The sequence below is a fragment of the Halichoerus grypus genome, chromosome 5 (assembly GCF_964656455.1).
Source record: "Halichoerus grypus chromosome 5, mHalGry1.hap1.1, whole genome shotgun sequence".
Taxonomy (NCBI): domain Eukaryota; kingdom Metazoa; phylum Chordata; class Mammalia; order Carnivora; family Phocidae; genus Halichoerus; species Halichoerus grypus.
This window is the reverse complement of record NC_135716.1, coordinates 68862246-68879077: the sequence shown is the minus strand read 5'-3', so window position 1 is coordinate 68879077 and position 16832 is coordinate 68862246. Positions and strand designations below refer to the sequence as shown.

Sequence of the window (16832 nt, the reverse complement as noted above, 5' to 3'; positions counted from 1 at the left end):
TTGTTGCTGCTGTGCAGCTAACTGCTGATGTGGTTTCACTGAGATTCTCTGGATCTGAACTTCATTATTTAAGATTAAAAAAAAAAATTGCAAGCATTTGGGATGGGATCTTATTCTGGGACTGTACTACACATTGCAGGATTTTTAGCATTATTGGCCTCTGTCCAGTAAATGCTGGTAGCAGTGTCCAAATACTGTGGAAACCATCCACCCCTCCCATACACACATTACCAGATGTCCCCCAAATGGAAAGGAAGTGATCCTACTTTCAGTTGGGGATCACCATGTAATCACAAAGAGTCCTGCTAGATGTCAGTTGCCGTATTCTGTTTGAATTGTAAATCCATTCTGGAAGAATCAACCTCCCTCAATCTACTCTCCCTCCAAGTACTTCCCCAAGTACTCTGGCTTGCTGCAGTCAGCAATTACTTGCAATACTTACAGGTTGCCTCAGGATCCAGAGAATTATGTAGCTGCATAACTACCACCCCCAATTCCTGAATGTGGGTCAAGGAGACAGGAAGTTCCAGCACCTTCTTCTGGGAATATTCTGTATGAACCAGAACGAGGAAAACCCTCCTTGTCCCTTGGTTAATAGAAAAGGGATGGATAATAACCCATCAATTTATAGCAGGCAAGGTTTAAAGGAGAGGGGAAAACTTGAAATAGAAGTTTCCAGAGCCTGACCATTAAAATTTTTTCCTCTTGGAAATTAAACTGCTGATCTTTCTAAGTGATCCCTTACAATCTCTGAGATTTTCTTAGACTAAATTTAGGCACTGAAATCCTCCTACAACAAGGAGAAGCAAAATCCCAAGTCCTAAAATGTTGTATTTTCTCTTTGTGTGAATATTTAAATACACAAGTTATGTGTCTACATGCATATGTAACGCATTTTCCAAATTCTGTTCTGCTATTCAGAGTAGGATATTTTGGACCTATGCTGAAGATAAATGTATGTTGATGTTTTACAGTATCTCCTGTGGTGTTGCTACTAAGTGGCAGCAATAATATAATAACCACTGGCTTTAATTGCTTAGAGAATTGCCAAGTGATAATCTGTGATGTAATTAAGTAAAAGAAACGAATGTTGTCTTTAACCACCTCCATAAAATAATTCCCCAGAGCTTCCATGCATAAAGTCACCTTGAAGGGCAAAATCAGCTCCAGGCACACTCTCCCTCAGGTAGGAGAAGTCAACCAGTTCTTTGGAGGTTTCTTTCTTTGTTTTATTTTGTATTGTATTGTTAAATCAGCTATCATGAGCTTATGTTTATTCTTTTATAAACATATTAAATGTTACCTTTTGTTTTGCTTCTGATTTCTAGAATTATGTAGGGTGAAAATAAGGGGTTCTGGCTGAGCCTCAGAAGTGGGTCCATTGGAGCTCCCAGCCCACTGGTTTATAGAGTGTAGGGAGAGGGCATACCATTCTTTAGTGTCCATGACCTGCCTGATTTGGGCTGGGTGGGGCCGGGTGGGTGTGCATGTGGATCTTCTTCTAGGAGAATTCTAGAAACTCCCACATCTCTATTTTGACACGTCTGGTCCTGCCAATTAACTATTATAGTCACAGGACTCCAGGCTGCAGCTTTCATCTGAAACCTCCAAAGGGGATTTTTTTTTTTCCTGCTGAAGTTAAGCACATGTCCAGCTGTGGAAGAAGTATAGGTGGGATTTGCAAAAAGCTTTTTCTCTCTGGGCCATGGGAATATATTTATCCTGGTTTCAGAAGCATGCTCAATCCTCTTATCATTATTGTGATTTGTGAACCATCACTAAGCATTATGGGAGTTGATCAAGACCCAAAATTCTTCCCATTGGGCTTGCCTTACTGTGCTCAAACTCAGAAAAGTGTAGACAGTGTTAAGGGTTTCTCTGGGCCTTGAAGCTATGAAGGCAAAGCAATCTTATATCCTTCTTTCTCCAAGAACCCAATAACCTTAAAGTGTCTTAAGGAAGATAAAATAGTTGAAGGTTGGTAGCCAGGTAGAAGAATGTCTACCTGAAAATCAGCCAATAAGTTGCATTTCTGTCAGGGTAGATAATAAATATATAAAAATACACTATCTCTGAAAATAAGATTTTCCTTTCTGTTACATAATGATTTCCTGTGGCTCTCTCCTTTTAATCTTTCATGAATTTGATTGCTTGCTGCTGTTTCAGTAGCTTATGATTAAGGAGGCTAGAATTTTAAAAAGGGGAAAGGATAAACCAACTTTGAAAACTTCAATCAGATTGCAGACTCTCAGATTGCAGACTCTCTAAATTCAATCAGTCCCTATTAAATCTTCTGATGTGAATTATCCATATTTTTCAGGGTTGAGACTCGTAGTTACAGACAACTAATTTTAGAGCCTTGGGAATTCTCAGTTTTAAGATATTGTTAACCTCTTTATTAAGCACAGAGATTTGGAGTTTTCATTGGAGTAGGCAATTTTCTGCATTAATTAAAATTATGAGATATTGCATACTTCCAACTGAAGTCACAGGTGTGCTTTCCATAAAATGCAACATCTATAGAGTTGTTTTTCTAATGTACTATTTAATCCAAGTTGCCTTGCACACTATTATCAGGGTTTATGATTTTGGAAAGGAACCTCTTGATTGCAAGAGTGACAGCAGCATATCACCAAAGCGGAGATGCTCAGGAGGTAAAATCATTCAAAGCAATGTAGTATTATGGGATGGATGTTTTCCTAAGATACCTTCTCATCTTACTGTCCAATTTCTTATCCCAAAAGTAATGCTATTGTTATAAGAGCCAGACAGACTATGGGAAAGAATATTCTAATTTCAAGTAGTGACTAGTACGTCACTATGAACCCCTACAAATGTCACTTGAATTCCATTGGAAGTAAGAGTAATGTGACCATCCACATTAATTTGCTCACTTCAAGGGAGATCTTGCTGTCTGTGACCTCAGTTAGGCTGATATGATCTTAGCTCTGTGCCTAGTATTTAATATTAGGTACTAATTTGCATTCTTGAGACTCTTCCTAGTTTTTACTTTCCTGAAGCTCCTCAGCCAGGGGAGTTACCAGAATAGACAAGCATGAAATTAATTTTTCATAGTCATTTAGTAATGGATGGAATGCTCATAACTCACTTCCATTGGAGTGGTTTTGAATTCTTCTTCTGTGGCTCCCTATAGACCTTGGATCAATCCCCATCTAGAGAGCTGGATGAAATAAACCCTTTCCTCACTTGCATTTCAGGCTGTCTTAAGGTGTTATGTAGGGACCAGTTCTTTCCCAGCGGGCTAAGAATCTCATGATATACCAGACTTCTTATATAGAAACATTCCCATCTAGCATTTATTATTAACTCTTCTAGACTGTCATTTTCTTAGTCTTAATTAATGACGTTACTAACTTTATGTGAATGCATGCATGGCTCTTTCCTAAGCCAAAATCAAATCTTCAAGCCTAGTTTCCTTTCCTCCTCTTGGATATATGGTGCTCAGTAGCACATTATTCTATAAATATGAGCCATAATGGCAAAGGTGCTTAAGGGCACACATCTGACACTGCTACCCTTAGCAATGAGCATAAGGGACATTGAAGAGGAGGAAAATTTACCCACTGGTGCTCCCAAAGTGAGTTTTGTCCATTTTCACTGTTTCAGAGCATCCAATAGGTTTGTTTAGCACACCTGCCTTTTTTTCCTCACTAAGCATGATTTGTTGAGTATCCAGTATGTGCAGGTACTGGTGATTGCCAGGGATTCAAAGACAAATAATATGTTCCCAGCTCTGGTGAAGCTCATAGTCTAGGCTACAGAGGCAAGTGGTCTCTTATGAATAGGACAGGAGATATTCTTGCCTGCAGATATGGCATCAATTTAAGGAGGGATTTCATCACTTGTGTGGCAGGAATACAGACCCCACACGACCATGCACTTCTAGGCACCCTCTTGACAGCCCTGATGTCAAATCACATTAATACTAACATCAACACTGTGTGTCGTTGTCCTGGGTGCTGATTCTTACTACGTAAGATCCTTTGTAAGATACAACTACAGCGTCTCTGACTCGCTTCTTACTTGACAGAGTTCCTTTTGTCTTAATTAGTAGCTCTGTCCTTCCTCTCTTGACACCTCCATCTAATCTGTAACTAAGTCCTGGGTTCTGTCATCCATAGTTCTTCTCACATCTCTGTCAATACCGTTCAGCTCTTACCTAATGTCTTGTAGTCACCTCCTCCTAATTGGGCCGTGTGATTCCAATCTCCCAGATGTCAGTCCAAATCTTCCTAAAGCATAACTGCTACTGCCTCCCCCCTCTGCCTAAACACTCAGTGGTTCTCCCATCAAGCAGAATGAAGACAAGTCACAACCCCACTTATGACCATATCTCTGCATTCTTTTCACTTTGTTCCATGGCATAGGCAAACATGCCGTTGCTCCCAATATGTAGTCTCTGTGCTTTCAAATCTTACTATTGTTTATATGGCTCCTTCCCCCCTTTCCCTTCTATGTCCAGTGTCCAAACCTTCCCATCCTTCACAGCACGGTCGACGATGTCCCAAACCTCCCCAGCCATAAGTGATCTCTCTGTCTCATTATCCTCAATCACTTTGCAACCCCTATTACTTTCTACCTGATATGATACTCACTTACGTAATAATGAAAACCATCGTGACCATTAGCACCTTCTATGGATTGTCATAAGCCAGTTGCTCTGCAGTGGCTTTTTTGTATGTTATCTTACTTTACCATTACCAGTGGGGTAAGTGCTGTGATCCTCCTTCTGCAGATGAGAAAATTAAACCACAGAGAGATAAATAACTTACTAAGCTCACATAGAACAGCCAGGATTTGAATCAGAGTCTGCCTAACTCCAAATCTTATTGCTTTTATTGATTATGCTTCATATGCCTCCCCTATACATATTTTTTTTAAGATTTTTATTTATTTGACAGAGAGAAAGACAGCCAGAGAGGGAACACAAGCAGGGGGAGTGGGCAGAGGGAGAAGCAGGCTTTCCACAGAGCAGGGAGCCTGAAGAGGGGTTCGATCCCAGGACCCTAGGATCATGACCTGAGCCAAAGGCAGATGCTTAACGAGTGAGCCACCCAGGTGCCCTCCCACCTATACATATTTTTAAATATCCCCTACCAGCTTCCATCTACTAGCAGAAAAGGGAAAAAAATCCTTTTATCTTATGTGTTTCCCATAAAGTAGAACTTCGTTAAATCTTTGAATAAATGCCTCTTTACTCCTTATCCAGTTCCAGGTACTCCAAAAAATTTAAAAGAAGAAATTGAATGATAAAAATTTGCATTGCTTTAACTGGGGGTGCCTGGGTGGCTCAGCCAGTTAAGCATCCAACTCTTGATTTCAGCTCAGATCATAATCTCAGGGTCGTGAGATCGAGGCCTATGTCAGGCTCTGTGCTCAGCACTGAGCTCAGAGTCTGCTTAAGACTCTGTCTCTCTCTGTTCCTCCCTCTCCCTCTCAAATATATAAATAAAATCTTAAAAAAAAAAGAAATTGCACTGTCTATTTAAGTGAGCAGATAGTTGCATGTGGTCTTAATTTCGTTCTCTTCAATTTTGGGGAGAATTTAGAAGCACTTGGATCAAATGCAATGAAAATATAGGTTTTATCTATTCAAATCATTTCTTCATTTAAGCAAAAAATAACTGAATGGGATGGAAGACAACTTCTAGGGGAATTAACTCTAAATTTTGAGTTATTGTATGTGTACACACACACACACACACACACGATTTATAATCTTCTTTGCTACAGAAACAAACAAGGAAGAACACTAGCAAATTGGAATTTGAGAGCTTTAGTTTCAATGTCATTTTGAATGGTGGGTGTGAAAACTTTACATTCTTGTGTATGTATCGGGAGATGGATAGGCCTGTCAGGATTGGCCTACAGAAGTATAACCTCTTATCTTCCAGTTTTCCTTGAGTGACAAAACACTGATTTCACCATTTTCATCTTTATTTTCTCTATACTAGTTCTAAATAAGGGCCCTGTTCTTAGACAAGATCATTACCCTTTTGTGTTCTGTCCTCTATAAGCAAATGATTGGGTAGGAGGTGGATTTGAGCCAAGGATGAGTGCCCCATACTCTTTCCATATATTGTTGTCATACTTGTAGAGATAGACAAACATTAGAAATGACTGTACTTGTTTTTATAAGATACATTCCATTTAAGTTGAGAGTCTGTGACCTGAACTGAACTAAAAATTCAGAAAGCAGATGATTTGCTGTAGCTTGCCCCTTATCTAAAACTCCACACAGGAACTGGGCCTCATATGTTACGTTTGAATGGTATTGAGTACATTATTCCTTTTATCTGATGCTGAGGCTTTGAGAACCAGATATTCCCATATTACTACTAATAATAAACCAAGAGACAACTCATTATTCTGGTGTTACAAGGAATTGTATTCTTATGTTAACACAAATCCAAAAGTTTTCTTCCCTGACAGGAATAGGATGAAATTAATAGAGATAAAAAATTAATTGCAAGGTGTTCTCTCTTTCCTTTTTCATTCATTCTTTCTTTCTCCTTTCTTCCCTGATCTCTTTTTCCCTTTCTCCCTTTCTCTCTACTCTTGAAAGATGAATCTCATCAAGTCATGTAAGGCAGAATTAAATCCAGGCCACTGTTCTCTGGGTGATCATCCCTGCTGAGAAAAGTAATTGTCTAATTTACTTTCTAGATAACATTCAGGAAAATAAATGTAATATTAAGCTCTTGCAAATATTAAGTCTACTACAGCAAAGTTAAACATTTTTTTAAAAGATTTTATTTATTTGTTTTGAGAGAGTGAGAAGACAAGCAAGGGGGAGGAGCAGAGGGAGAGGGTGAAGCAAACTCCCCACTGGGCAGGGATCCCAATGGGGAGCTTCATTCCAGGACCCTGGGATCATGACCTGAGCAGAAGGCAGATTCTTAACTGACTGAGCCACCCAGGTGCCCAAAGTTAACCATTTTTGTTAGCATCTTCCTTGCAACTAATAGTTTCAAAACACAGTTGTTTTTTCTTACTTTTCCTTGATTACCACATGGAGAAATATGGATTCATTTGTTTCAATGCACAATGACACACAGAGACTGTCCAGCTAAACCTTGATTCATAAAGGAATTATTAGAACCCATTTAGGAAAATATATCACCAGAATTCCCATCTCAGACCATATTTTGAAAACCCTCAGCCCTAGAAGAGGAGAAAATAGGTTCCCCTGGATAGAACACAAATGAATTTTGTACATTTAATGTCCTGCTACCATCACCACCATGCAAGCAGTGCGACCAAGAAGGTTATCTTTATAATTCATGCAAGTATGAATACTGCCTCCTGCTGGGATGTGCTTTCCAATTCACAAAGCTTCTTCACACATCATTTTGCATAATTCTCACAACAACCCTCTACAGGGAGGAGCAGAAAATTAGCCTTTACTGAACTTCAGGCTTCTATGAGTGGTGCCTATTTGGTGGGGGGGCGGAGCCAGGATGTCAAGCCCTGGAGTACAAGCCCTTTTGCCGCTTTACCAAAATAGGGTTCTTCCCCTGTCCAGAGGCCAAAACGCATCAGAAGAGTTACAGAGGAAGCACATGTTCCTCTCCACCTTGACCTGACATCATTATCAGATAAGGGGCAAAGCATAGTCGGTAACTATGAGAACCATGCCATGATTATTTTAATAATTAGCTTTGAAAGAATCTTCAATGGGATGAAGAGATAAAGAAGTGTACTCAGATGCAATGTTTCTGCATCTGTGAATAAAACATAGATATTTGGCAGCAAACTACTTGCAAAAGCATTTTGTAGCTTAAGGAGGACTTTTAAAAATTGCCAAGAAAAAAACTGTAAACACTTGATGATATTGAGCATGAAGTTAAGAGGTTTTGAGATAGAGCCGGCCTAAAAGCTTTAACTGCTAATATTAAAAGACTTCTTGCTGCAGCAGAAAAATTAGAATAAGAATATGCACTGTGACTTCAGAGTGATTAAGAGGCTTCTCACTGCTCCTTTTAAGAAACAGTTTCACTGGCAACCCCATCGTATCTCTACATGGTTATCTGATCACATATCACATCTTTTTTTCTTATAGGAGTCTAGGATCTAGGTTCTAGAATCTTTACTAAAAATTTAAAGCACAAAGGAGTCACTTCTTGAAGCTCAAATATCTTCTCATTGGTAAAGGGCTTACTATTTTCCACTATTTTGCATCTCATTTATGTTATGCTGTTGCTAAATTTTTAAGCCTCAGGTAACAATATTGGGTGCTCCGCTCATAAAAACAATAGAACCTAAAAATGAGCCACTATTTATAATCTCTAAGTGCTCACAGTATAATGATGAAAACTCTTAGATAAACCATGAATAAGCCCTAATGAATTTAAATGTATTATCCTTTGTGGGGGGGTGGGGAGGAAGTTGAAGTTTTCTACTAACTGTTGAATAATACAGTTATTTACATTTTGTTGGCAATTTGTAGTTCATATAGTGCTTTCATATATATTATCACATTTGTGCTTTTAATTATCAATCAAAAACTGATACAGTCCATAACTGACTATATAAATGCTATGCAAATTATAGAGAAAGTGTCAAAAACTCTAAATGTCCATTTTTCATCTTTTCCTTTTGATACAAGTGATAAAATACTCTGATGGAATTGTAATTGTAGACAATACAGAAAATAAATTTTTTTCTGTGAGTTATTAAACAACGTAAAAATCTAAATAAGTTAGTAGAATGAACAAATTCTGGAAATGTCTTCTTCTGCTCTCATTTCTATAATTTACTTATAATAGCTGAATTGTTCATGACCATTTTGGTTTACTTAGAAATCTTGATAGAAGATTCATGGAAACTTAGCACGACAGATTACAAACTCTAGTAAGCACTTAAAAAAACTTTTTTATTTAGAGCAATTTTAGATTTACATAATTATTATGAAGATAGCACAGAGGGCTACCCTATACCATGCATCCAGTTCCCCCATTATTAACATCTTATATTAGTATAGTGTATTTATTACAACTAATAAACCAATATTGATACATTTTAATTTACTAAGTCCATCATTTATTCAGGTTTCCTTAGTTTCTACCTGATATCTTTCTTTTGTCCCAGGATCCCACAAGATACCACATTACATTTAATCTTCATGTCTTCTTAGGCTCCTCTTGTCTGTCGCAGTTTCTCAGACTTTCCTTGCTTTTTAATGAATTTGACAATTTTGAGGCATGTTGGTCAGGCATTTCATAGAATGTTCCTCAACTGAAATCTGTCTAATGTTTTCCTCTTGATTAATCTGGGGTTATGTTCTTTTGGGAGGAAGATCATAGAGGTAAAGTGCCATTTTCATTACCCTATCAAGGGACGATACTATCAACACAAGTTATCTCTGTTGATGTTGGCCCAAATCACCTGCCTGAGGTAGTGTTTGTCAGTTTTTTCCAGGGTAAACTTACTTTTTTTCCCTTTCCATCCTGTAGTCTTTGGAAGTCACTATGCTCAACTCACACTTAAGGAGTGGGGATTTATGCTCCTACCTCCTTGAGGGCAGAGTATGTGCATAAAATATTTGGTCTGAGAGGTATTTTTAAATTGTAAAAACCTGGGAGGATTTCACAAGCCAAAAGTGTTGTAGGGAGGAATGAGGAAAAAGATGAGGATATCCATATGAGGAAGCCAGGAAGTAAGGAATTCAAGATAATGATCACAACTAAGGTATGAGATGAGATTGCACTCTTCAACAGGGGTTAAAGCTGATGACTTGAAACACATTCCATTCAACTTTTTCCTGCTCATCCAGTTCCTCTGGAAAAGTGAAGCATTTGAACATTTGGAAACTATAATGAAGTCCAGAATCCTTTCACTTTTCTCCTGAGATCATCCCATGAACATAATAACTTCATTCACTGACAATGCCTATCTTGCCGTAAGGTTTTGGTGTTGAAAATACATAAAATGTTTTCCACATTTCTAGACAGAGTTCCATATCTTTTCTTGGGAGTGTTACAAGTGGATAAGTGATGAGAAGAGGTGCTAGTTCTAATTTATGCTGTTGCATTGACTTGGTTAACTTACCCTCTGATATTGGATAGCTATTGCTGTGTAAAAAATCATCCTCAAACTCAGTGGCTTAAAAAAATAATCATTTATTATTGCTCATGCATCTGTGAGACAGCTTGAGTTTATCTAGCCTTACTTCAGCAGGGTGGCTCTGCTTCTCATGAAGATCTGCTAGCTGGCTGGGGAGTCAGTGATTTGTGTTCCTCAACCTTCTCTTTAGTCCAGCATGCTAGCTGTAGCATGTTTTTACCATGGCAACGTCCAAAGGCAAAAGAACAAGTAGTAACATTTGCAATCTATCATACCCTTATTTCTTGAAACACTTTCTCTTTTTTTAACCTAATACTATCTTGATCCTCTTATCTTTTATTTCTTTCTTCTTCCTTTGACTCAATACTATAAATAAGCTCTACCTAGGGCTTAGCCTTTTAGTCCTGATTTTCTCCATGTGTGTGCTCTTCCTAAGAAAGCTTATCTATGGTCAGACTTTCTAATTCCCTAATGGTCATTTCCAGTTTACTATTAGGCCTTTCCATGTTTTCATTATCTTTAGTCTCATGCTCCACTTAATGTTTCTTCCCAATACAAAGCTGTATGTCTGAAAAAGACTTTGGTCTTTATGTTTGATGTGGATGCAAAAACAAAAACAAAATCCTAATGAAAACCTATCATACATTAATAGGAATTTGATATCTTTCTCTTTTTTTTTTAAGATTTTATTTATGTATTTGACAGAGAGAGAGAGACAGCGAGAGAGGGAACACAAACAGGGGGAGTGGGAGAGGGAGAAGCAGGCCTCCCGCCGAGCAGGGAGCCCGATGCGGGGCTCAATCCCAGGACCCTGAGATCATGACCTGAGCCAAAGGCAGTTGCTTAACCGACTGAGCTACCCAGGCACCCCAGGAATTTGATAACTCTTAAAGTTAAAAGAAAACACATCTGAAAGAAAACAGTAATGATGAGAAGAGTATTAAAAACCATTTCCTATGAGAAATGGTTAAAGTTACTAATATTTTTTTAATCTAGAGATTATATAGGGCATCATGATCACCATGTTTACATAGTTGAAGCTATGTGACAGGGGAAGACCTGAGGTTTTTCTTTTGTAGCAAAACTACACCCATTAAGTAGATTTGGGGGAGGAAAATTTTAGCTTGATATGAAGAAAAAAATTTTACTAAACAGAACTGTACAGAAGCAGAATGGGCTGTACATCTTTATTTTTCAATTGTTGTCATTCATCTTTCCTGAAATGTCTTACTCCCCCTTCTCCCAATTATCCATCGAAATCCAACCCATCCTTTAAGATTTATCCCAAGCTTTCATCCCTCCATAATCTCCTCCCTGACTACTCAGATTTTATTGACCCTTTTCAACTCATGTTCCTAATTTCCTAGCCCACCCCAACTAAATCAAGGGCTCTCTGAAAATAGAAATAGAACATACTATTTTATAACCTTAAGTATAGAACACAATGCTGAGCTTATAATAGACATTCAGTAAATCCTTATTGATTTACTGTTCGATCACAAAGTTCCTGATTTCTAATCTGGAATCATTGGAATTGGTTAGAGTTTGAACCAGGTTGAAATGCCCGAGAATCTGATCGTTTATTTTTATTTTTTTTTTTAAGATTTTTAATTTATTTATTTGACAGAGAGATAGAGAGAGAGCTCAAGCAGGGGAAGCAGCAGGCAGAGGGATAGGGAGAAGCAGACTCCCTGCTGAGCAGGGAGCCCGACGCAAGGCTCGATCCCAGGACCCTGGGATCATGACCTAAGCCCAAGGCAGATGCTTAACCCACTGAGCCACCCAGGCGCCCCTGAACCTGATCATTTCACACTTATTTCACAGAGGAGATGCCGTGTGATTTTAATATTAAACCCGAAGGAGGTAATGAATTTTGCCATTACTTGCCATCCAAGCTTATATTTTCCTACTTACCAAAAAATACACTGAATTTAGAGATCCTCTAAGATTTTAGATTTATAGCTCAGATAATTTGTTGGGAGAATTAGCAGAATGAAAATGCCATCATTTCTTCATATCTGAAAATTATTTAACACATAAATCATCTGATGAATAGGGATATATGACATGGAGGAACACATACAACACTGGAGAACTGTCACTGTCGTTTATATTCAGGTCTGCCTGTTGTCATAGTTACTGATGTACTCAAAGCCATTTCCCTCCTGAATCACACTCTGCAAACCTTCAATGAAAATAAGCCATTCTTCCTGCTTTATTTTTCTCTATCCAAGAACTGAAGCTAAAAAAATAGCATCAATCGCATGGATGTTTTTATACTTTTAGCAAGATTTTAAGCATACGAAAGGAATAAGGGATTTAATCAAAATAAGTGCCTCTGATTGAGGTCTCCCCTCATTTGTTGAGCAATGATCCACTGAGGAGCTAGGTGCTGAGGACACAGCTGTGATTATGGCCCACTCCCTGCCCTCGAAGTTAACAGAGCTCTGTGAGGGAGAGAGATAAGTAAGGGATGGATTTCAGTTTTGTGCCAGAAGCAAAGTATGGAAGCCAATGGAAACACTACAGAGAGATACCCTGTAAAGTTTCGGGTGATGATACAGTCGGATCAAAGGCAGGCTTCCATCTTGTGACTCTGGAAGCATTGTTCCTGTTTAGAAAATATATTGTGGTCACTTTGGGTACAGGACACCCGTGTCACCCTGCAGGTCAGGTTCAGGGAGCAGTGGCGTGAGGCACCCTTCCCTCCACACACACAGCACCTGCTACTACTCACACCCAGCCTCTCCCTTCTGCTTTGGCTACAGGAACTCCTTCACCGACATCCTCCGTGCCATCCTGCTGTCCCTGGAAGTCCTTATCGAAGATCCAGAGCTTCAGATAAACGGCTTCATTTTAATTATAGACTGGAGTAATTTTTCCTTCAAACAAGCCTCCAAACTGACCCCTTCAATCCTCAAGCTGGCTATTGAAGGGCTGCAGGTATGTTCAACAAATGTACAACCAAAGTACAAGCCTGTGTGAAAATGCACTTTTTTCTTATTTCAACCAAAGTAATATTTGTCCTCGGAATAGCGAAGGAAAACTTAGATACAGTTCACCTGTGAATCCTCCATATTTTCACTTCAGCCTGAGTTAGGATTTTTTTTTTTAATTAGTCTTCATTTTCATTAACAGCTCCAAATTACTGTTACCACAGGCACAAATTACCTACCGTAGCAATTATGAATAAAGCTCAGAGATGTTTAGCCTAATCCATCTGAGAGTTCACAAAAATTAAAACTAGAAAACATCTGCTCTATGAGTATGTCCCATATAGAGGTGGCATGGGGGCTTTCCGGGGTTTCTAGAAGCGGTTTTGTGCTGAGGAAATGCATCCTGTGGATCCTCACTTCCCAGAATGCACTGTGCTTGAAGTGTTTGTGCTAAAGTAAATCACTTCAGCGCCAACAAAGGAAGCGGACAAAACTCTACTGCCTGTTCATATGACCGGTTGTCAGGACTTTGGGGAAGGGGATTTTGTGCAGTGTGGAGGCTGGGGTAGTCAGTCTCTGGGGATCCCTTCTACATTTAAAAACCAGTAATTCTATGAAAAGTAACAAACTCAGAGGGACAATCCTGCGTAGCTTCCTGGTGACAACATTATTATAGTACAAGGTAAAGGCACAGTTCCGGAAGAATAAAACTCATGTGCCTTCTTAATTTTGTAGGAAGATTGACTCGGTGGGGTGGACCCCCCGCCAATAGATGGCAGGTATGTGTAGAAAGCAAAATATTTGCTAATTCTCAGATCAGCAGCTGTTAGTCATGCTCTTCGAAGTGCAAAAGTAGGAGACCCATTTCCATTACTCATCTTACTCTAGCGTGATGACTTATTGATGGGTCTGTTTCACAGAATAAACTAGGGCTTATTCATATTTGGCCTCCAACAAATATCTAGCAGCATGTGGGCCTCTGATAAGTGTGTTTATTGAATGGATCTTATTGTATTGAAATGGTGTCCTGTTTCAAGGGTAGGAGAAATAAAGCAGGCATTTCTGAAGAGGAGGAAGTGCTCACTCTTCCACTAAGGCCACGTTGTCCTGGGGGCTACATCAGGCAGTATATTGGAGGAACATTCTTGAAGTTGTTTTGCATTTCTAGACTACATGGAGCGCCCTGCCTTGCCTCAACCATACCAATCATACACTGGTCTGTCCTTCACTATCAATCACTTTCTCTCAACTTTAGCTCCTTTTCTCCAAACTCCTCTCGTCCGAGTCTCTGAACGTCTGGCCTCTCTCTCCTTACAGCTTTTATCAAAAGTTGTAGACCCAGCTGCAAGGTTTATTTCATGCCCTATAACTATGCTGACCATAATTCCAGGATCTTCTGTGGTAGCACAAGCTTCATTTACTTTTATCCTTTTTTTTAAAAAGATAATTCATTACATGTGTAAGTAGCTGTGATTCAAGCTCTGTGTATTTATAAGACTTATTTTTTTCATATATCAGGAAGGAAAATGTCCTTTATCCAACCCTGTGTTCCAATTTTTATTTCTGAGAATGTGTGGATTATGTAATATGTCCCTTGCCAACTTCATCAGGCTGATGTGGGTCTTACTGAGTTAATGCACGTGAACGCGTTTTAAAAGGTAAAGCTATACATAAGCTTGTAAGATATTTTTTGCAAGAAATACTAGATGATCTTTTGTGGGCAAGGTGGCACCCATCTGGGGCTTTCCTTGTACCAGGGCCTGGGATGATTTACACAATGTCCTGTAGTTCTGGTTAAGGAATGACTTCTCCTGGAAGAAGAGGAGATGCATGAGGTCAGGGTCAGAGTGGAGAGAAGGTACTTCCTCCCATCATCTCACAAAGCAGTGAGATGCTTTACTTTACTTTACTTTACTACTCTTCCCTTATATAAGCTCCCTTGACTGTGGGAAAGTATCAGGCCAATCTGGAGTCAGGCTATCTGGATTGGAATACAGCTTTTTTTTTTTTTTAAGATTTTATTTATTTATTTGACAGAGAGAGTGAGAGTGAGAGTGAGAGAGAGCATGAACAGGGAGAGCAGCAGAGGGAGGGAGAAGCAGACTCCCCGCTGAGCAAGGAGCTCGATCCCAGGATGCCGGGATCATGACCTGAGCTGAAGGCAGATGCTTAACCGACTGAGCCATCCAGGCGCCTCAGGATTATAGCTTTTTCTGGGAATTCTGCCTGCCTAGTCCCTGAAGATTTGGGAAACCTGAGGAAGGTGCATTCTCTCCTGCTAGGAGAAGGAAGCCAATGATCCCAGAAGAAGCTGAGCTTGGGTGTAGTTCCTCCATCTAGGATATGTGCTCCCTGGACCATCTAGCTGTTGTCCTGGCAACTGTGAGGAATCCCTCGGGGTCCTGCAGACAGGTGGTGCTTTCACTTCACATAGGGCAGTCAGATCTGGCCAGCCCCTGGCGACTTCTCACACTAGGCTATCCTCTCTCACGCTTTGGAGACATTCAGCCCACCCCCCCAACCCCCCCAACACACCCCCTCTACTGGCTCTCTCAGTGATCTGTGTTCACGGCTGGGATCGTTTTTATCCACAGAGTAGCCATTAAAACACTTTGACCTTTCAAAAAAGTCATAATTGGTACTAAGCTGAATTCATGCCTTCATGCTTACACTTGTTGTATAAAGAAGATCCCATAGACGTCTCCATTTGTCAGCCATGGAGATTCAAGATAAACTCTACAACCCTGCTGACAGGGTGAAGGCACAGACTTGTGGAGAAAGGGAAAGCGAAGCGAGGCCAGTGTCAGTGAAAGAAGAGAAGCCCCTGCTCTTCCTTCTGTGTACCCTCTGAGAGGCTTGAAGAGCTTTGAGTGTCTGCTAGACATGTGGGAGATCACAGGGCGGGCGAGGTCCTATGTTCCAGTGAAGAGAACTCGCTCTCTCTGCTGTTCTGCCTTTCGTAGGGTAGATGTGAGACAGCAGCTTCGTCAGGGGAATAATTAAACCACTTTTGTGCTAGGCCATCTGGTTTGGGGTTTTAGCTATTTATAGGAGCTGTCTCAGATTACCTGCTGCTCAAACCCTAGATAATTTGGGGCCCTGGGATATGACGGTCCCCACACATAGGTAATACAACACCTCCCACAGGGAGAAGGGGGTGGGAGCTCACTGCTCAGGCAGTGAGAATTTAGAACCATTTTTGGTCAATCCCACACCTTGTATCACAACCTAGTTACCAAACCCTGAGTTTTAGCCCTATTACCTCCGTTCTTAGTTCTCTGTAAAGACGGTTGTTCAGTGCAAACTTCAATTACTAATTGTTGCAGGTTGAGTTCTTGAGGAGCAGATTCTGACAGAGATTAGCAGGTTGGAGGTTTATTAGGGAGTGCTCTTGGGGTCAACTCCTGTGGAAGTGAAGCTGTGGAAGAAAGTTTGCCAGTAGGAGAAGCTAAGCTGGGGTTCAGTCATTTCCAAAGAAAGCCTCAGGTGTTGTGAGGCCGAGATGACCCTTCAGATTTTTCCCTGACTGGGGCCAGGGGGTTGGACTTTGGTATTCCCATATTGTTCAGTCACTGGGTACCGGCTGCCCTGGAAAATGGTTGTGAGTTTGGGCAAATAGCTCTCTTCAGCCTGAAGCCTGAGAGGGTACTGTTATCTGCCAACTTTCTGCTGACAACCCCCCCAGCAACTGGAGAATAAGTCCTTAGTCCTGAATGAGACGTGGCAGTAGATCAGAATATCTACCATAATAAGCAAAATATATATATATATATTTGGAATATCCTGTAATGTAATGTCAAGGAGCTTCCT

At 40.0% G+C, this 16832-nt stretch overlaps 1 protein-coding gene across 1 annotated transcript in view; it reads left to right on the top strand.

Moving 5' to 3' along the window:
- CLVS1 (clavesin 1) overlaps window positions 1-16832 on the top strand; it is a 174979-nt gene that overhangs the window by 73224 nt on the left and 84923 nt on the right. Inside the window, exon 3 of the mRNA XM_036082475.2 lies at window positions 12855-13029. Coding sequence (XP_035938368.1) covers window positions 12855-13029 — 175 coding nt within the window. The remainder of the gene's footprint in view (window positions 1-12854; window positions 13030-16832) is intronic.